The sequence below is a fragment of the Peromyscus californicus genome, unplaced genomic scaffold (assembly GCF_007827085.1).
Source record: "Peromyscus californicus insignis strain IS unplaced genomic scaffold, ASM782708v3 Scaffold_13__1_contigs__length_99412109, whole genome shotgun sequence".
In the NCBI taxonomy this organism is placed as follows: domain Eukaryota; kingdom Metazoa; phylum Chordata; class Mammalia; order Rodentia; family Cricetidae; genus Peromyscus; species Peromyscus californicus.
In genome coordinates, this window is record NW_026294424.1 from 82,905,926 (window position 1) to 82,928,243 (window position 22,318).

The following is a 22,318-nucleotide window of genomic DNA, read 5'->3' on the forward strand; positions in this document are numbered from 1 at the left end:
CGGGATTCCTTCCCTTGCTAGGGTGGAGCTCCAAGCCTCGGAACCGGAACTGCAGGGGTAGGCGGGGCAAGCAAACAGCCTAATTGTTGAGTTTCGGTTTCCACCGAAGAGGATTGTCACTTGTGTACGTTTTGTGACTCGCCGGCTTCCGTTGAGGGCACGCGTAGAAACACCTACTTTGAGAGTAACGAGTATTTCTGGTTTGTGTTAGTATGCGTCCTTTATTCCCTAGGCATAATTCTACCTGACACAAGATTTAATTCTTTATCTGTTCCAGTCAACATTCTATTTCTTCTTTATAAACCAGGAGAACGCAAGATGCCGGGCAAGGTGGAGCACGCCTTTAATCCCATCACTTTGGAGGAAGAAGTAGGAGGATCTCGTGTGTGTTCGAGGCCAGTCCACATAGCGAGCTCTAAAGAAGCCAAAGCTGCCCAGGAGACACTGTCTCAAAAAAACCGCCATCACCATCATAATTAAAAGCAGGAAAAATAGCAAAATGGAATGCACAGGGCATACATGACTTCGTGAGTTTTCCTAGTTTTGAGTTCCTGGCTACAGCAAAATAATTGGGATGACATATTTTCTTACAGAGGCACCCAGCCCTAGAGTAATCCAAAACGAATTGTTTTTAGAAACCTTTCCCATGTTTGGTAAAGACAAACGGTAGATACTGTCCTCTACTTTACTGCACACCTACCCAAGGTATCAGATAACTTATTTTCTGGAAATCGGGTCACCTGCCTTCAAAACTATCCATAAATTCATATAAAAGAATTTAGAAGTTTAAGCTCCTGTACCATAATCCCCTTTTTAAAAACAGCTTACCTACCTCTTGCTAAGAAGCCAGCTGTTTCCAAACAAAAACAAAAAAACAAACAAAAAAAGCCAGCTGTTACTGTCTACTGATTTAAAGTGAAAATCAAGTTATGTCAGGTATGTGTAAAAAGTGTGAAGAAGTGAACTCTTTCCCCATCCTCCTTCCAGAGAACTGGCAACATTGAGTTGGCACTTCCAAAGTAGCCTTAAGGTATAGAGGGAAAATTTTTTACAACTACACAACTCTGCCAAACTCCAAGGTTACCATGTGAGGACCTAGAATCAATTCTAACACTGGGAAAATAAGTAAATCTGTAATCCAAGAATTTCAAGCAGTTATTAAAATCTTTAACACTTTTATTACAACTGTTTGTAACTTCAGCTCCAGGGATCTGACACCCTCTTTTGACCTCTGTGAGCACCTGCATACACGTAAGTAAATATAATAGAAATAGACCAATTTAAAAAAACCTCATACATTGTAACATGATTGAATTAATTAGTATTTAATTTCTAATTCTGCATAAGGCTTGTGGAAGTCGGAGAACTTGGTAGTCAGTCCTCTCCATCCACTTTTACCCAGGTCACCACATTTGTACCCTGAACCATCTTTCAGACCATATTTATTTTTAAAGCTTTTTAAACTCATGTTTATCGCATGTTCACGTGCAATGTGGGAGGAGGAAACTCATGTGGGATCAGAGGGACAACTTGAAGGAGCTGGTTCTCTCTTTGTGAGTCCTAAGGATTGGTCTCAGGTTGTCAGACATGGCTTTATGCTTTTTTTTTTTTTTAACCTCTCGAGGTGCATTTCCTCGATGTAGCCCAGGCCGTCATGGAACTCACTATGTAACCCAGGCTGACTTTGTGCTCTAGGCAACCTGATGCACTAGTGCTAAGAGGTTAAAAAGCAGGATTACAATTCAAGGTCAGGTTTCACAAGAGATGCTTTTTCAAAGGACCTGAAACGGTAAAAGTGAGGGGCCACTACTTGCGGTTAACTCCCCAAAAATCATTGCAACAAATAAAGCACATTTTCTTTTTGCAATTGTTTTAAAGATTTTAGTATTTTATGTCTATTTTGCCTGCATGTGTATGTGTATATATTCACTACCTGCAGTTCTAAAATGTTTGGGAAGGGGAATTTTTTAAAACATAAATTATTCTTGCGAGAAACTTAAAAGTAACCCCTTAGTATCGGATTTAGGCATATTTTTTTCTTTTGGGGGAAGGGGATGTTAAGACATGTAGCCTGGAACTATGTGGACCAGATTAGCCTAAAACTCAGGGATTCTCCTGTCTCTGCCTCACAGCTGCCACCACATCTGGCTTCTTAAAACCTTTAACAGGAAAGTCCCCTAATGTAAATTAGTATCTTATATCTCTGTATCCAACATTGTGTCATATGTTCCAGTCCAGAGTGGTCTGGAACCAATTTCTTTTCTTTTTTGTTTTTTTGAGACAAAGTTTCTCTGTATAGCTTTGGAGCCTGTCCTGGACCTCACTCTGTAGACCAACCAGGCTGGTTTCCAACTCACAGAGATCTGCCTGCCTCTGTCTCCCTAGTGCTGGGATCAAAGGCGTGTGCCACCACCACCCAGCTTCTTTTTTCTCATCACAGGGTGGCTTTTATTTGTAAAAAGTGTGAATTCATTTAAGATAGAAGTATAACGTGAGGCTCTGACAACACAGTATTAAAACTTTATATGAGACTTGGTCCCACTGTAAAGGAATTCTGTCTGGGCCAGCAAAGTGCTGCTCTCTATGTACTTACCCCAACTTACGTTTTTGCATTCAGGATGTATAATAAAAGAAGTTATAAATTAAGATGCTTTCATCTGAAGGCAGCCGAGCCCAGTGCTGCAACTGTTAAGCAGTCATCAGTGAAATGTGTACTTCCCAATCAATCCAGGAGCACCCAAGCCAAAGTACAGAAAGTATTAACATTAACAGTCTAAGACACCTGGACAGATGAATTTACAAAAAGTAAAAATAAAGTGATTATCTTAATCATTTCAAAATCATCCTCTTAAATTTTGTTACTCAGAAGACTCTGAAACACTGTAAATGTTCTGTATATTAGATCTGTGGGAATGAGTGTTCTTAAGAATTATCAGTGAAAGACTGAGTCAGAGGTCCTGAAAGGACTGTGATTCTGAGAACCCCAGTGAACAATAACAGTGCACAAAATCATTTTTATCAAGTACATGTTTAGGTAACTTGAGAAAAAATATTTTTGTGAGCAGATGAGACAGGGTTATTTAATATACTACTTTTGTTGTTTTCTCAGAGAACAAATGTATTATTTACTAATAAAAACTATTTTATAATAATAGGCCACAGGAGGGATTTTCTCAGAGAAATGCTAAAATCAGTTCTCAATGCTATTAAAATATGCTGAAAAATAAGAATGAGGACTTTGTCAGAAACAGTTAACAAGATCTTTTTTTCGGGGGGTGGGGGTGAAGGTCTGTATAGTCCGGGGAGTCCTAGAACTATGTAGACCAGGCTGGCCTCCAACTCACTGATCTCCACCTGCCTCTGGATCCCCAGTACTGGGATTAAAGGCATGAGCATGAGCCGCTATGCCTTTAACAAGGTCATTTCTAAAGTGAAATAGCTGGAATACACATCACACAATAATTGGGGTATCAGCTATTTGGAAATGGAAAAATGATAGCTCTGAAAAGGTAACTCACTTCTGAAAGAGAAGCACACTATGTAGTCTGCAGAGATAATCACATACTTCAAAAGGAAAAAAAAAGACCTGCATGGTCTCAAAAATTGTTTTTTTATTGTTTAAATAAAAATGTTCTTTATTACATCTGAAGTATAAAAATGTTTTTGGAAAATGTTCCTAGTACAAACTTCTAGTACCATGGCACTGTCCTTCACAAGCCTGATCTCTAAGTGTAGAGATGGAGAGCTCCAATCTAATCTCATGTTCCACCTTTTAAATTCAAGAAAATAGCCAGTTTTTCACCCTTCTTCCTTACTGAACAGCACCACGCACATGCACAATACATGCTGAGTAATGTCTGTTCTCCACTGGGACTATTTCAGGTAGAAAATAACCCTCGTTATCACATAAAACAACGGTGGGGTAGAGAAGACAGACCCATGCAAAATTCAATACAAAAGGTTAACTAACATCACACAGGTGTTTTTGTTTTAGTAAAGTGCTGTTTTTTAATCTCATGGCTATATTTGCAGGCTGTTCTCCTAATTTGGGTGTATTTATCATAGGTGGAAAACCAAATGTCTATGCTTAACATCTCCTAACTGAAGTCACAAGTGCACCATTTACAAACTGCTGGGTAGGTGTGAGAAACCAACCTTACACTCTCTACTAAGGTCACTAGAGGCAAGAGATCCTCTTGTGTACTTTGACAACCAAGGAATGTTGTTGTCAACTTTAGTTGGTATATCTGAGCTTTAGTTCGTGTTTTACAGTGTGAAATTTGTATCTAATTAAAAATCAAACTGATATATACAGTATTTCTCATGAATGCATTGTTTTATATTTCAACCACATAAGTCATTTTTCCATAGGAGACAGGGTAGGACACATATTCTTCTTGTATACATTATTGTTTATTGTTTCAAGTGGATGGAATATATAATTCCCACTGAGTAGTTTAGTGTGGCCCTGAATCACATATAAACAGGTTAAATGTAGTCTTTATAATCCTTGTATTCGTGTATAGACCATAAAAATTGTCTTAATAACAAACCCAAATACTCATTTTTCGACTTGGCCCAAGTTAGCTGTTCATCCTTTTCATTGCTACCAGCAAGTGCAGAGAGCAAGGAGCCTTTCAACCTAAGACATAAGATGCTTGAAAAAGGAAAATTTTATGTTGACTCTTTATGACTAGGAAACCATGTTAAGAATCAATATTATCCAATATAAAATATGCCAAATTGTTTAAAAATAAAACAGTATATGCTGACTGAGAACTGTGGTGGCTTTTAATTTCTCCAAAGTCTCAAGTTTTCTGGTTAGAAGAAACCACTGAGTCACTGAAGATCTCCACCTCTGTGTAGCAGCTGCTATGGTAAAAAGCTTTACAGGGTGTTTTTCACTATTGAGCAAGAGAATCTTACTAGTAACAGTGGCAAAGACAGAGTCCAAACTGAAGAGAGATGTGTGTATTCGTCTGAAAGTGTGACAAATGTAATAGACATGGAAAAACCAGAAGTTCCTTCTAAAGCCTTGCTACAAACAAACCCAAAAGGGAGCAAGATGGATGTTTTAAGAGCTAACATAGGGAAACATCCACCGACAATCCCATCATTTTACTTTAATGCTTAAATTACACAAGTAGAAAAGTTATGCTTATTAATAGTTTAATGTATGAAGGAAACATCCAGATTTCTGAATATGAAGGTACATATCTCACATTCATTGAAGTCTACATAAAGTAGAGCGTCTATCCTGACATACTGAAATGTACTTTCTGCTTAGCCTTTGCTGTTATGTAAACAATTGTACATTTATTTGCCATTCTAAAACTTCAGGATCAAGTTTACATAATTTTGCTAAATTTCCGTGTTTGCTCAGAAGCAGTTTACAGTACTAAAACCAACCAGCCAAAGAACAGCTTCAACAGAAAGTTATGTCCAAAGGAGAAGAGGGGAGAAAGAAGAAAATGATAAGAAAAATGCTAACTAAGATAAAAACGGATGACGATGGAGAATGGGCAGTCACAAATGTTCACAGAAAATAGGTCAGTTAGTAAGTTCTTCTGCAAAAAGCCTACACACTTCAGTCAAGCACATCAGTAGAATGATTTGGGAGCATAAAAAATTCTCGGCCACTTGTGATTTCCTCTGAATGAAAGGAATCTGCAGGCTAACAGGCTTATCCTCATCAGCCAAGCTGGTTCATGTGCACACTGTTCATGTGAGGTGCCCAGGGTCCGGTCCACACCTACAAATATAGAGCATGCATTTCACCAAATACAAATTAAACAGATATTTAGGTTAAAATAATACTCATAAAAAAGTCAAGTATCTATGAACTAACTTCATTCAGTCTGTAACATATAGTTAGGTATGTGGAAGGAAAAGGAAATACTTGGGAGTTCAAGGTCATCCTCATCTGCATAGTATGTCTTAAGGACAGCAGCCTGGGCTACCTGAGACCTTGGGTCAAAACTGAGAGGCTGGAGGAGGAGCACAGGAAACTGGAGGATGGCTCAATAGTTAAGAGCATAGATGAGCTGGTGGTGGTGGCGCACGCCTTTAATCCCAGCACTTGGGAGGCAGAGCCAGGCGGATCTCTGTGAGTTCAAGGCCAGCCTGGTCTACAGAGTGAGAGCCAGGACAGGCATCAAAACTACACAGAGAAACCCTGTCTCATGAAAAAAAAGAAAAAAAAAACAAAAAAACACAGATGCTCTTACACAGGACTTGTGTTTGATTACCAGGATCTACATGGCAGCTTTCAACTGTCTATAATTTTAGTTCTAGGATCCTCAAGGGCACAAGGCATGCATGTGATGTAGATATACATGCAGGCAAAACACCCATACACACAAATTAAAAGAAAAAAAAATCACTTAAAAATCTGCAACATTATTAGGAAAAAACAGCAATGTCCCCACCCCTGACTGGGGCCTTGAGAATGCTAAGCACGTGCTCTGTCACCAAACTATAACTCAAACCTCTTTCCTTTGCTTCTCTTTTCTCTTTTTGAAACACTAACAAGAAGTGATATCCAAGCAATTTTAAAACTAGCTACTTGACACCATAAAGATTGCTGTGAAAGAACAATTGTTCAGAGATACTGAACATACAACCACGTAACTTAAGCACGAGTCAAGTATGGTTGCTTATACCTATGATCCCAGCACATGGGAGGCTGAAGCAGGATCAGCCTGGGCTAGCTAGTGAATGCCAGACCAAACAGAGCAAGACCCCCCCACCCGAGTGTATAGTCATTTCCCTAAGTTTTCAGTTATATACAGTTTTGGCATTAACACTGTTAAAATAAGACTGTACAGCTCTTTACATATTAACGAATTTTAATGTGAGTATAAAGTTATTTTACATGAAGATCACTTTGCAACTTGCTATTTTTTGTTTCTGAAACGGGGTCTTACTATGTAGCCCTACATGGCCTACAACTCTCTATGTAAACCAGGCTAACCCTAACTCCCAGAGATCCACCTGCTGAGTGCTGGGATTAAAGGTGTGCCCTACCATGTCCAGCTCTATAATTTAAAGTCTTCTACATACCATCTGCTACAGAATATAATCTATAAAATGCTTTTCTGTGATAGTTTACAAAACTGTATCATTTTACAAAGGTTTCCAATGCATTGCAGCTATAGTCAATTTCTTCTCCTGCCTATATTCCCTGTGCTCTATTGTTCTATACCTAAATTCTATTTGTCTTCTATTTTGTAAACACCTAAGTGACTGCTTACTGACTTATCAGCCTTACCGTTTGAGGACCATTATTTTCTGTGGAACTTGAAACCATCTTTATCAGTGAATTCCAAGAAGGGTCTGCAGCATGAGGGCCGTTGAATATGGGTCCTCCAGTACCATCAGGGATAGGTGCTACTGGAGGAATCATTGCGTTCCCATACACAGAAAAAGGCATACCCTTCAACAAAGGGGGAGAGGAAGAAAGAGATTAGCATCCAAGTCATTACCTTCTTTTTCTTTGTCCCTCCCCACCTCTGATACACAATCCTGCAAGGACTATGTGGAGAGAACTTGTCACAGAAAGCAAAAAGAGGCACTTGGGAGGCAAAGGCAGCCCTGGGTTTAGAGTAAGTTTCAGGCCAACTAGGGATACGTTCGTACTCTGTCACAGAACAGAAATGAAACAAAAACAATCAAACAAACCAACCGAGGAGTCAAAAGCTCTAAAACTGTTTTTAACACCTCAACTGACTTTATGAATGTGTAAGTTATTCACAGAGCCTAAAAATTATTCTGACATGAATTCATGTAGCAGAGTATAGCTGGGCATGGTGGCCCAGGTCTTTCATCTCAGCACCCAGGAGGTAGAAGCAGGTAGATCTCTGAGTTTGAGGACAGCATGGTCTATAAAGTGAGTTCCAGACCAACCAGAACTACATGGTGAGAACCTGTCTCATGAACAAAATAAAAACAAAAAGGAGAATACCATATTCAAATTTCCAAAAAGCATTCCACTAAAGGCAGACATGGTAGTGCACGCCTGTAATCCCAGCACATGGGAGGTGGTACAGAAGACCAGAAGCTAAGGTCACCCCAGATCTTTAAGAGCTCTAAATGGGCTGGAGAGACAGCTCCACAGTTAAAACAGTTTGCTGCTCTTGCAGAATGCCTGAACTCAGTTCTTGGCTCTCACTTTTGATAGCTCATGATTTCCTGTAATTCTAGCCCTAAGGGATCCAATACCCTCTTCTACCCCTGTGAGCGTATGACTTATGTGCACATAATACCCATATATACACATAATTAAAAATAAAAATGTAAAAAAAGGAACAAACGATATACCCCAACCAAAACAAACAAACCAAAGACTCCTAAAACATAACTCCCCTAAATGACAAGGAAAACTAATTATTTCTATTTTATCCACTTTGACTTGTAAAGCCCAAGCAGGACTTCACAGATGCCTATATTTGGAAATGAGAGATGACTAGGAATAAGAAAACCCTTTGTAATAATGAAAATGCTTATTTAAATTACCCCAACTTTAGGAAAGTCCATGTATCCTGCAGGAACATGCTGATGGAATGTACCAGAAGGAGTTACAATTCCTGTACTATCTCGCTCCATTGCTTGATGCTGTGAAAACACTCCTGGGTCAGACATTGGCCTGTGAATCATAGGATTTCCCATCCCAGGGTTACACCAGTCCACTTTGTCTGAGAGGAAAAAACAAACAAACAAACAAAAGTTGGTAACTTTCAAAATCAATACACAATTTAAAAGGAACACTTTATAATAATTTATATTTTCACTTATTGTAATAATTGTGGTAAGTAGGCTGACAGTGCAACTGGATGTATCAGTCATTTGAGAAAGAGCAAGCTTGAAAAATCTTGACCTTGATGGATGGTGAAGGATTCACGAGAGAAATCCCTTAAATAAACATTTATTCACTTACATAGCAACAGCAGCAACAGTAGCAACAACAAAACACTACAAAAGTAAGTAAAAGCTCTCAAAGGAAATCCCAACATCTTAATAAGGTAAAAGGAAATACAAGTAGGGCAAGATGGTGGACAACTGTCCTGGAAGTACTGTGAGGTTAGTCTCAGCTAGACAGGAAGTTCAAACCCAGCCTAGCATACAAGAGACTCTCAAAAAAAAAAAAAAAAAAAAAAAGCCCAAATCCTTTATGTGTATTGCATTGTTTTCAGAGATGAGTAAGTGCAATGGGAAAGACCACATGAAACCAGAACTAAAAGAAGTTGGTTAGTCTAACTGAAGAGACAGGCTAATCCCTTTAAAGGAACGATGAGGGCTGGAGAGATGGCTCAGTGGTTAAGAGCACTGGCTGCTCTTCCAGAGGAACTGGGTTCAATTCCTGGCACCCAGATGGCAGCTCACAACTGCCTGTAACTCCAGTTCCAGGGAATCCAATGCTCGTATCTGGCCTTCTCAGGCACCAGGTACACCTATGTTGTACAGACATACATGCACAGAAAACACCCACACATATAAGTGTAAATAAAATCTCAAAAAATTAAAATAATGTGAAACTGATTAAAGTATTATAGCTAAACAATAAACGTAGTTTCCAGTAATATGACAGTATATCATACCTTGATTGCCACCAATCCCTTCAAAGGACCAGATGCCACTATGTCCCACTGATGTAGACAAATTACTCCCAATAACGGATGGAGCTGAAGTTCCAGTTTGCCTGATACGTGCAGAACGTTCAGTTCCAATAGGGACTGGAACTTTCCTGTCCTGAGAGACATTGCTGGGCTTTTCGGACCCTAAAGGTACTGATGATGGGGCAGGAGATGGTGCACGAACGCCAGAGGATACCGACTGTGCAGGAGACTCTGGAAAAAGGCATTTTGAAATAAAATACAGGTACTCTGTAGAATATTTAATTTTGTAAAACCAAATCTCACATTTTGAAGAAACCTTAAAATATACATTTTCTAAGAAAAGCTGAGATGTAAGAATAATACTTAGTTTTTGATTTGTATCAAAAAAAAAATGAAGTTCTGAGTTGTTTCACATAGATCCACCATTACACTTTATTTTACTCCCATCACTCCATCACTTTCTTATCCCTCTTCTCCCTCCTTGCTAGTCCCTTTCTTCCTTTGAAATAATTTCCTCTTCTGCTTTAAGAATGTTGAAGCTGAGCACGATGGTACACATCTGTAATCACAGCGCTCCAGAGGTTCAACCAAGAAGATTAACTGCAGCAGGTGTGGTGGTATATATACACCTTTAATCCTAGTACTCTGGAGGCAGAGACAGGAGGGTCTCTGTGAGTTCAAGAGTAGACTGGTCTACATATCTAGTTCCAGGACAGCCAAGGCTACATAGTGAGACGCTGTCTCAAACAAAACTAAATAGATGACTACAAATTCAAGGCCAGCCTAAGCTACATAATGAGACTCTGTCTTTAAAAAGCAATATATATATGTGGACATTAAAACCTGGTTAGGAATAGTAATTTAGTTCAATGATACAGTTGATACAGTGCTTGCTTAGCATTCATGAGGCCCTGGGCTCAACCCTCAATAATACACACACACACACACACACACACACACACAATTTTGTAAAAAACCAAGGACTTTATGGTAGACTATAAGTATCTCAATGCTACAACGTGGTCAATTACTTGTTTAATAAATCACTGGCTTAATTAATAATTAAGTCAATACCTGCTGCCAAAATATAAAACCAAAGCAATTGAAAGAACAATGTTTAAATTAATTGTGTGCCCACTTAGCCCAGGCTGATACTGAACACCCTATATAACTTAAGAGTAATCTTGAATGTTGTGTGTGTCTGAATGTGGTACATGCACTTGTTCCTGTGCAGGTGTGCATGCCACAGAAGGGTGTTAGGTATCCTGCTTTATTACTCTGCCTTTGAGACAGGTTCCCTCAGTGGAGCTGGAGCTAGAGCTAGGATGGCAGGCAGCAAGCTCTAGGGACTCCTTTCCTGGCTCCAACTTAAGTTCTGGGGTTACAGGCAAGAGTACAGGCCTCTCTGCCTTGCTTTTTACTTGGGTGCTGGGATCTGAACTCAGGTCCTTCTGTTTACACAGCAAGTATTCTTACTCAGCAAGACAATTCTTCAGCTGCCTTGATCATGGTGTCTCATCACAAAAATAAAAAAAGTAAGCTGGGCAATGGTGACGGACGCCTTTAATCCCAGCACTCGGGAGGCAGAACCAGGCGGATCTCTGTGAGTTCGAGGCCAGCCTGGGCTACAGAGTGAGTTCCAGGAAAGGCGCAAAGCTACACAAAGAAGCCCTGTCTCAAAAAACAAAACCAAAACCAAACAAAATTAACTAAAGCAGAAAAAAGGTGGTACCTGGGGATGGGCCATTGCTACAACAGGCCAAACCATGGTCCTTTTCTGGAAGACTTTGGGACTTTAGGAAAGTGATTGAACACTCTAAGAGGCAATGGGCCATGTTAGTAGTGCTGAGAGCTATGCTGACTAGAGGCCATGTTCAAGAAGTTTCAGAGGGGAAGAATACTAGCAACTTGAGTGGAGACCATTCATGTGACATTGTGACAAAGACTGCACTTGTCCTAAGAATCTGCCCAAGACTGATAAGTTTTGGACTATTTTAATTGGCTGAAGAGATTTGAAGACAGCCTAGTACTTGACTTTGTCACTTGGTTGTTAGGAATCATTCTTAGGCAGCTCTACAATGAAAAAGAGAGAGTTGGGCAAAGGGAAATGTAAAAGGTACCGTCGGAGGAGAAAAAGGGCACCAGGAAATTTCATGGTGGACTCAAGGCTAATGCTGAAGGAGATTAGGAGAGGCTTTATGCAGAATGAAATGAAAGGAGTGTGTCCTCAGGGTCAGACCCCACCCAGCTAACCCTCCAACTTAACAAGCAAATGGTAAGAAATTACAGGAAAGCCTGTGCCACGCCGAAGGCAACTAATCAACTCTCATGCAACTGTATACTTCAAGGAGGGGTCAGCTTCTCCCCCAAGCAAACAGAGGAATTTGACATATGGTTCTGGCTTTAAAGTTATTAAGATACAGGAGTTGTGGACTCTTCCTCCATTTAAGTTAAGCAGAGCACTGAAACCAGTGGTGTGGACAGGGAGTGTAACCAGCTCAAATGAGAGACGTTATGTAGCAGTCAGCAAGGCTGGAAGGGATGAGTCATCTAAGCTCTTTGACAAGGGTCAGAAGATTTGGAATTTGCCCTGCTGGATTTTGGTCTCAGTTTGGTCTAGTATTTCCTCACTATTGTCCCCTTCCTTCCTTTTGGAATGGTAATGTATATTCTCTGCCATTTAATGTTGTGAGTAATTTGCTTTTTTGTTTTATAGGGGTGTAATTAAGAGATTGCTCTTCTAGATGGTCCTGAGACCAATTCCCAGCAACCACACAGTAGCTCACAACCATCTGTAATGAGGTCTGGTGCCCTCTTCTGGCATGCATGAATATATGCAGGCAGGACACTGTATATAAAATAGTTTAAATAGATCTTTAAGGGAAAAAAAAAAAAGATTTAAAGGTGGAAAAAAAGTGGCTCACAACCACCTAATGAGATCTGGTGCCCTCTTCTGGCGTGCAGGCATACATGCAGATAGAATACTGTATATATAAAAAATAAATAAATCTTAAAAAAAAAAAGGTATGTGGCATTTTTTTTTTAAATTTTTTTATTTATTTGTATTTTATGTACGAGTGTTCTGCATGTACGCCTGCATGCCAGAAGAGGGCATCATATCCTATTATAGATGGTTGTGAACCACCATGTGGTTGCTGGGAATTGAACTCAGGACCTCTGGAAGAGCAGCCAGTGCTCTTTACCTCTGAGCCATCTCTCCAGCCCGGTATGTGGCATTTATACAGCAAGTGTTTGTGTATGTATTTGAGAGTTTTCACATTACTGCCCAGGCTGCTTTGGAATTCGCTATATAGTTGAGGCTGGTCTGAAACACAAATTCTCCTACCTCAGTCTTCAAAGTAGTTAGAATTATGACTAAGTCTCATCATGCTAGGCTCAATAGGCACACTTTTTATAAAGCTAGCAATCTTTCTGCTCACTAGATGTATTTAAAGAGTAAATACATCAACAGTGAATAGGACTGAGGTAGGGATGTGGTCATAGAAGAACACATGCAAAATACTCTGGTTTCATCACCATGGACGATAAGTAGGTAGGTTTTAAAAGCAGTTTTAGAAAGTTTTATTTTACGTGTATATCGTTTTGCCTTTATGTATGTGTGTGCATCACGTGTGTGCCCGGTGCCCCTGAAGGTCCTGAACTGGAATTATAGATGGTTATGACAGGGGTGCTGGGAAGGAAAGCTGGCTCCTCCAAGAGCACAAGTGCTCCATCTCTCCAGTCCCAATAGTTCTCCTAACTGTTCTTTTTTGGTTTTTTTGAGGCAGAGTTTTGTAGCATGAATCTTATTTGGGGAACACAATACCACCACAGGGTTTCCTCTGTGTAACAGCCCTAGCTGTCCGGGAACTCACTCGATAGACCAGGATGGCCTTGAACTCACATAGATCTGCCTGCATCTGCAGAGATTAAAAGTGTGCACCACCACTGCCCGGTCCAATAAATAGTTTTTAAATCTTCAAATTTTATTGACATTACATAAACTGTCAAGAGTCAGAAATTATATTTTTTAACAGCATTAAAATAATGGTGAAATTAAAAATCCCAAACATGGAGTGAGGGACAGTAGAATATGCCTACAATTCCAGCTGTGGGAATTGGAAGCAGAATGATCAGATTCAAGGTCATCCTTGACTACATGGTCATTTAAGGCTAGCCTGTCTCAAGCAAATATCCTATACCTGAAGAGCTCGAATCCCTCTGTTTACAAGAAAGTAACTTTTTCTTCTAGGATACAGATCACTCACCATTTGATGCTGATGAACATGGAGTCAATAAACTAAGTGGGGAAAAATGCTGTCTGTTAAAGTTAGCAGCTGCAGGTGCTCCTCCAAGAGGTGCTCCAGGCCCATACATCTGACCTCCTGAAAGACTTGAGGCAAAGTTTCCCAAATGTGTAGAAGAAGGTGTTACAGAACCATATGGTGAGTCCATGTTGACAATACCTGTAATGTAGAAGACCACCATTATTTACTAATTATCCCAGAAGAGATCATTTAAAAAAATTCTTAGCTGGGTGTGGTGGCAAATACCAGTAATGCCGGCATCTGGGAGACAGAGTCAACAGGATCAGATTAAGGTCATCTTTGGCTATATAATAAATTCAAGGCCAGCCTAGACTGTAAGAGAGACAATCTGTCTCTGTCTCTCTCTCTGTCTCTCTCTCTCTCTCACACACACACACACACACACACACACACACCAAATCTTACATGGTCATAGACATCATGAGGTGAAGAATTGCCACATGACAAGTTAAAGGGCAGTCTAGGCTAAAGGAAGACCCTTTCTCAAAACCACTCCCTCATTAAAAGATATGAACAAGGGGCTGGAGAGGTAGCTTAGAGGTTAAAAGCACTGGCTGCTCTTCCAGAGGTCCTGAGTTCAATTCCCAGCAACCACGTGGTGGCTCACAACCATCTGTAATGAGATCTGGTGCCCTCTTCTGGCCTGCAGGGATACATGCAGACAGAATACTGTATACATAATAAATAAATAAATCTTAAAAAAAAAAAAGATACGAACAAGTGAATAATATGAATGAGGGAGTATTTATTGCTTGGCATTTTATTCTTAATTTAAAATTTTTTCATTTATCTATTTATGTATTTATTTATTTTTGAAACAGAGTCTCTCTATGTAGTTTTGGCTGTTCTGGAACTTGATATATAGACCAGGCTGGCCTTGAACTCACAAAGGTCTGCACCCGCCTCTGTTTCTCTGCTGGGATTACAGGCGTGTGTCACCACCGCTTGTCTAAAAAGAGTGTTCTTTGTTTGTTTTTTTTGAGTAACACCAAAACTTACTCTAAGCCACAGTCATCCTAGGGTCCCCCCTGCCATATAGCCTCCCTGGTTCTGTGGGTTGCAGTCTGATGTTCTTTGAAAAGATTGTTTTTATAGTGTGCAGGCTGGGGAGCTGCAGGTGGCTCAGCAGTTAAGAAGCACTTGTTATTCTTGCAGAGGACCTGGGATTGGGTCTCAGCACTCACATGGTAACTCAACAACTATCTGTAACCCCAGCTCCATGGGGGCCAATACCTCTTCTGACCTCCCTAGGCATTAGGCACACATTGGTACACATATATTCATGCAGGAACAAGTCTATAATTAGTAAGTTTAGGCCAGCCAGGTCTATAAAGTATAAATGTCTTTAAAAAACAAAAACCAACAACAAATAAATAAACAAAGTCAGCCTCGGGTGGTTCGTGCCTTTAACTGTAGCACTGAGGCCAAGGAGAACCGCATCACTTCTTAGCCTGCTGCTGACTGAGTTCAATGGTCGTTGGGAAGTCTGAGACAAGCATGGCCTATATGGTAAACTCCAGGCCAGTCTAGCCTATAGAGGCCTTGTCACAAAAAACAAAATCCAACCCCAAATTAAACAAAATATTCTTTAAAAATAGATCAGGTCATGTGGACCACAGGCCATAGTATGCCCATCTCTCACATGGATTTTCTCAATTACTTTAACTGCTCAGGCTAATCCACAAGAATTTCTTCTCTTCTTTTTTAAAAGACAGGATCTCTGCTGAGCAATGTTGGTGCACTTTTTTTTTTTAAAGATTTATTATTTATTATGTATACAGTGTGATGTCTGCAAACCAGAAGAGGGCATCAGATCTCATTTTAGACAGTTGTGAGCCACCATGGTTGCTGGAAATTAAATGCAGGAGCAGCCAGTGCTCTTAACCTCTGAGTCATTGATCCAGCCCGGTGGTGCATGTTTTTAATACCAGCATTTGGGAGGCAGAGGCAGGTAGATCTCTGAGTTCAGTGTCAGCCTGGATTACAGAGTGAGTACCCAGACAGCCAGGGATACACAAGAGAAACCATTTTGAATAGACTAAGTTTCTTTATATTACACAATAAATATGAACTCCACATTTAGTCAAAGATCATATTGAACCCAAAGTGCTGGAGATACAAGAGCAAGGACTACCATGCTGTTTCAAAAGTACAACAGTTCTAAATGCAATTTGGCATCCTGCATCAGATCCTAAAACAGGAAAAGTAGTTATCTGAATACTGTAAAATCTATAGCCAGTTACCCAATATTAATTTCTTTTTGGTATATATGTCAGTCGCCTAAGATATTTACACAAGAAGCATTCTTGTTTCATAAACCTAAGAATTCTTGTTTTATAAATCTAAAAATAAGCGAAAAGTTAAAAAACCAGTAACATAATTAGAACATCTTTAGATCCTCTATAAATACCAGTGTTGTCCAAAAGAACTTCCCTTGAAATAGAAATATTATATAATTTTGCTGTCTAACATGGCAGCCATTAGTCCACAATACTTACAGCTTGACTAAGAAGACAAAGTGTTGTTATTTGGAGACAGGGTCACATTATGAGCCTGGAACTCACACTGCCTCTGCCTCCCAAGGCTGGGATTAAAGGTGTTCATCACCATACTTGGTGAATTTTCACTGAGTTAAATAGAAATAGAGATACCTAACGGCTACCACATTAGATAGTGTATTGTTTGAAATGAGAAAGATGTTCAAAAAAACAGAAATGAATTCACATTTAATAAAACTGATAGCTATTTGGTATTTGCTGACATTTCTTTATTAATGTAAAACAACCTAGTTTCCCCCCTTTCTTTCTTCTGAGACAGGATCTCCTGTAGCTAAGGCAGTCAAGACCAGCATGAAGCCGGAAATGACTTATCACATGCTGGGACTACATGCATGCATCACCATGCCCTCCCTTCGTTATTTTTTTTCCAAGACAGGGTATAATGAAGACTAGTCTCAAACTCAAGCTACTCTTCTTCAGCATAATGTTCTCATAATGTTCCATTCTCGGACACATCCCACAAACCTTTCTTTTTCAAAGAGGTGTGAGGGAGAGATGAGACCTATTAACTTATTTATGGCAAATTCAAGATAAAATTTACTACAGTCATTAAAAGATTGTAAAATAAAAATAACACACTAAATGCACATGATACAACGGTGTATTAAGGGACCAGAACGATCTTGGGCTTGGGGTGTAGCTCACTGGTAAAAAAAAAAAATGGTTCTAGCATGTATAAACCAATGGGTTTAACTCCTAGCCCCACAAAAATAAAACCCTGTAGCAATGGTCACCATAACCCATACCTTTAATCCTAGTGCTCAGGAAGCAGAGGGTTGAATTAAAGGCCAGTCTGGTCTATATAGTGAATTCCATGCTAGCCAGGGCTATGTAGCGAAACCGTTTCAAAAACAGCAGCAGTGCAACAAAACCCCCTCCTCATCCATGTAGCCTACTTACAGAGCAAATACATCATAGCATAGCCAAGAATTTTCATATCATCTCTGTGAAGTAGTTACCACAGAATGTCAGTCATCAACACAAACTCACCTGAGGGACTTGGAGCAGGTCTCTGTAATGGCGGCCTAAAACCTGGTGCTTTGGAAGTATCAGACTGATGTAAAGGATCTGAATTTGGCAAATATGAGGACTTTCCAGACAGCATGGATTCTGGTGTTGACTGAGATGAAACAACAGATCCTCCCCAGAAGGCATGAGCATTCGTAGGGTTGTTTTCAAACAATGTGCTAAAGGGCCCAAATGGTAAAGGGGCACTGAAGTTGGGAGCAACAGGCTTATTTGCTGGATGTACTGAATTCTGACAAGCACTTTGTGTACTTAAGGTTGAAGGTAGCTGGACAGAAGAGGGAACACTATGAGGTCTTTTAATGTGATTGACATTGAGGACTGCAACAGATGAATTCTGCACTGGAGCTGGATTCTTGTGAGGGGCAGCTGTGCCATGAGAAGGTGGTCTGATAGCAGGGGTTTCCATTTGAGGAGGCTGGGCACATCCCATCTGTGTTTGAGGCATAGGGTATGTCACAGGCGCAGTAGAAGGCACCACCGCTGGAGCAGAACTTGTTGCTGGAGGAGGAACAGTCATTCTCACATCCGGGGAAGGAACCTGAGACTGCTGAAGAGGGGGTCTTGGCTCCTGAGAAACAGATCCCGGAGGCTGCTGCTGAGTGGAATGACCTGATGAGCTCCCAGAAGAACTGCTGCTATGTGGAGGCCTATTGTTTGAGGTTTCTACTACTGGCGGACTACCTGCTTCCTGTTCGGAAGAAGATGCTCCTTTATTTGGGGATGCTGAGCCACATTCCAAAGGGCTATTTCTAGAAACCCCTCCTGGCTGGGCTGGCGGTGATGGGGAAGATGGGGAGGATACTGGGTAGTGTTCTTTGGCAGTAGGCATAGGGTATGTGGCATTTGTGGGTGCAGTGCTGTTGTTGCTTGCTGTAGTTGTGACTGTTGTGGTTGTGGCATTGGATGTCTTCACAACTGTGACAAAAAGCTGCCTTCTGACTGAAGGAGAACTTGGACTGCCGTTTGAAGATGTACCAGGCACCGCTGACGTCGATGAACTGGTTGTAGTTGTTGGACTTGAAGTTAAAGAACCTGCTGAATTCACCTGAGAACCACTGCTATTCTGATTGCTATGGCGAGGCACCATGTGAGGCTTAGGCGAGTTAGTAGCTCTGGCAGGGCTCAAAGGCCTGACAGGAAAAGGACCCCAAGTGGACTGAGCTGGTGGAAAAGTACCTCCAAAGTGAGTCATGGGCAACCTTGGTGGACGGATCTGCTGGAAAGTCTGAGCAGCAAGCAGAGCATGTGCAAACTGTGGAGGAGGATATGCTAATGGAAGAGAAACTGGAAAACCAGGCCTCACATTATTCACTGGGTTCTTAATGGTTTTGTGAGTGGATGCAGAAGAGATAGCAGGCACAGTGAGCGCTGTGGCAGTTTGAGATGTCGATGACAGAGCTACAGTCGTCATTTTAATTCCCATTAAGGAACTATTAGCAGCAGTGGTGGTAGGTGCTGAGGACCCTATTTTGGAATTTGCTGAGGAGCTTTTCAAACGATTCTTTGGAATAAGTTCATCGATTTCTTTGTCTGGATCCTTGATCAAAGCATTGATCAACTGAGTTGCTTGTCTTGTTGATTCAGTGCCACCCCTGTATGTAAACAATGAACAAAAGCAAATGCCGAGTTAGCCTCAAGTTCAGTACTCTCCAGCAATATAGTCACTTGTGTGCAGATAGTGACACACACATACACACACACCCCAGATAAACCCAGGTGTCCAAGGGCAGTTTTCTCATCAATTTTGAGGTATTCTGGAAACAATAAATTACCTTGAATTAATGATAAAGCTTCAGAAGACCAGCAATTTTTATCCTTTTCTGGTATGCATGTGGAAGGTGTTGGCAGGCTTTCATAAGCTCGCTAAGTTCCCTACGACTAACCTATACTACCCATTTTCACTGACTTTCCTAAAACAGACTTATTTACGTTTATGTGCATAAGTGTTTAGACTGACTTTCCTAAAACAGACTTATTCATGTATATGTGCATAAGAGTTTAGACGGCTGTAAGCCACTATGTGGGTGGTGCTAGGAACTGAACCCAGGTCTACTGCAGTGACTGCTGAGTCACTGCTCCAGCCCCACCCCCTCTGCCTTTTTTAATGAAAACTTCACTTTCCCATTGTAAAATATTTTATTGTTAGAAAATCCATTATAGACAAAAGCTTGCACAGCATACAAGATTATAAAGTTAAATAGGAGGTCAACAACTAGGAGTGGTAGTCAATGACTTTAGTACCAGCAGACAGATGATCTCTGCGAGTTCAAGGCCAGCCTAAGCTACATACTAAGATCTGGTTTTAGAGGAGAAGGTAAGCATAGAACGGTGGTACAAGCCTTTAGTTAGAGTTACCCCCAAGGTATTTTATATTATTTGTGGCTATTGTAAAGGGTGATGTTTCTGATTTCTTTCTCAGCCCTTTGATCATTGATGTATAGGAGGGCTACTGATTTTTTTGAGTTGATCTTGTATCCTGCCACTTTACTGAAGGAGTTTATCAGCTGTAGGAGTTCCCTGGTAGAATTTTTGGGGTCACTTATATATACTATTATATCTTCTGCAAATAGTGAAGTTTGACTTCTTGCTTTCCAATTTGTATCCCCTTGATCTCCTTATTGCTCTAGCTAGAACTTCAAGTAGTATATTGAATAAATATGGGGAGAGTGGACAGTCTTGTCTGTTCCTGATTTTAGTGGCATCCAAGCCTTTAATCTAAATAGTTAGGAGGCAGAGTCTGTAGGGAGGGGGATACCTTGCAAGTTCAAAGCCAGCCTGGTACAGTGAGTTCCAGGATAGCTGGGGCTACATAAAGAGACCCTGTCTCAAAAAACAATACTAAACCAATGTAAGAAGTTGGGAGTGGAAATTTAGGTTCAGTCTTTAGCATTACAAAATCAAAGAACAAAACAATGTAAGTAAACATGGAAAATTTTTACAACTGAGCAAGCAAAGAGGATTTTCTTTTTAATCCTGGTATCTGAGATAACACAGTTTACTACATATTCCCAAATATCTTCTCTATTATTAGTATTATAATCCCTTGGGGAAGTTCTCTCAAAATGAGCGAGGAATTTCAGTAATGTCAACAATGACAGCAAACTGTAATGTTGGCTCTTCAGGAAACCACCCAGTCTCTGTTGACTTCCTATTGCCTGCAAGGTGTCAGACCTGCAGCTCCTTCTCCAGCACTATGCCTGCCTGCATGCTGCCACATCCCGCCATGCCTAAACCTCTGAACTATAAGTGAGCCACCCCAATTAAATGTTTTCCTTCACAAGAGTTGCCTTGGTCCTGGTGTCTCTTCATAGCAAGGAAAACCCTAACACACACACACACACACACACACAAAATCAAACACAAAATGCTACTCAAATGGTTCCATTTCATTGAGTTACAATACAACAGAAAAAGAAAATTCGGAAATAAAGCTTTGCCTTATAGTTATGATCCGATCTCCAGTCTTGTCCTTCTGCTTATCAATATCTATGTGTGCACCAGTAAATTCCCGAATAGCATTGATATTACAGCCACCTCTTCCAATCACTCTAGATATCACAGTTGATGGAACAGATACTTTCTTTGACCTGTATAAAAGTTGAAAGATAAATCAACAAATTAAGAAAAATCATTATCAGTAGTTATAATGAAATAAGAAATTATAAGTGTTTTTATTATAAATGGAGAACAGACTTGCTAAATAAGTTTCTTATATTTATTTTTTTTGTTTTTTAAAGAAACAGTAAATACAAGATCTCACTATGTAGCTTTGGGCTAGCTTAAAAAGGCAATCTTGGCCTGTCTCCAAAGTGCACCACCACACCCAGCTTTTTATTTATTCTTAATCCAGACAAACAAAGGGCCCCTTTAATACATCACTCTGGAGGCAGAAGCAGGTGGATCTCTCTGAGCTCCAGGCTAGCCTGATCAACACAGTGAGACGCTGTCTTAGCCTGACTTTTCATCTAGTTTGCTTTCCTGACTACCATCCTATTCTATCCCTGCAGCATACACTAGGTAGACGTGCACTGTGCCACTGCAAATCCTGGGGCTGGAAATTAACGGGGAAAGTTAAAGGATCTCATTTAGCCTCAAGGTCCAAGGAAGGCTTCTTTTAGGCACCTTTCATGTTTAACTTATGTCTAATGTATTATCTCAAAGAATGATATGAAAATTCTTTGTTTCTCTGAATTTTTTGGAAGCATTTAATTGATTATCTAAACATACAAAAATTCAAAGGCATGTGAGGAAAAAGAAAAGACTACACCAGGCAGTGGTGGCGCACGCCTTTAATCCCAGCATTCGGGAGGCAGAGGCAGGAGGATCTTTGTGAGTTCGAGGCCAGCCTGGTCTACAGAGCGAGATCCAGGAAAGGCGCAAAGCTACACAGAGAAATCCTGTCTCCAAAAACAAAAACAAAAACAAAAAGACTACTACAATTTTAAAAAGAAAAAAATCACCTACGGTAGTCTGCCAGGTGCAGGGAGTTGGTGGCAGGAAGATCAGTATTTATTCAAGAACAGAGTCTCATTCCACAGCCTAGGTTGGCTTCCAAATCAAACAATCTTCCTGCCTCTCGAGTACTTGGATTACAGGCATGAACTATTATGCCCCACTTGCAAAATTACAAAGATTCTTTGGGGTGTGTGCATACATGTGTCAGGGAGTACATGTGGAGGTCACGGGACAACTTGGAAAAGCTGGTTCAGTTTCTGTGTATCTACATGATTGTATGCCATGTTGGGTGCAGGTGTCCAATCCCCTCAAGCTAGGGTTTCATGAAGTCGAG

General features: G+C 40.4%; 1 protein-coding gene and 1 long non-coding RNA gene across 2 annotated transcripts in view; one reads left to right on the forward strand and one right to left on the reverse strand.

The window, feature by feature from the left end:
- The first annotated feature begins 38 nt into the window (after positions 1–38).
- Positions 39–5,491, forward strand: LOC128108592 (uncharacterized). Its single transcript, XR_008217530.1, has 2 exons — positions 39–206; positions 308–5,491. It is a non-coding gene; the product is annotated as an uncharacterized LOC128108592 (long non-coding RNA).
- Positions 5,153–22,318, reverse strand: part of Ankrd17 (ankyrin repeat domain 17) — a 135,248-nt gene continuing 118,082 nt past the window's right edge. Inside the window, 7 exon segments of the mRNA XM_052735342.1 lie at positions 5,153–5,752; positions 7,271–7,435; positions 8,515–8,693; positions 9,597–9,845; positions 13,883–14,080; positions 17,491–19,121; positions 20,967–21,116. Of these exon segments, the coding sequence (XP_052591302.1) occupies positions 5,693–5,752; positions 7,271–7,435; positions 8,515–8,693; positions 9,597–9,845; positions 13,883–14,080; positions 17,491–19,121; positions 20,967–21,116 (2,632 nt within the window). The 3' untranslated portion in view covers positions 5,153–5,692.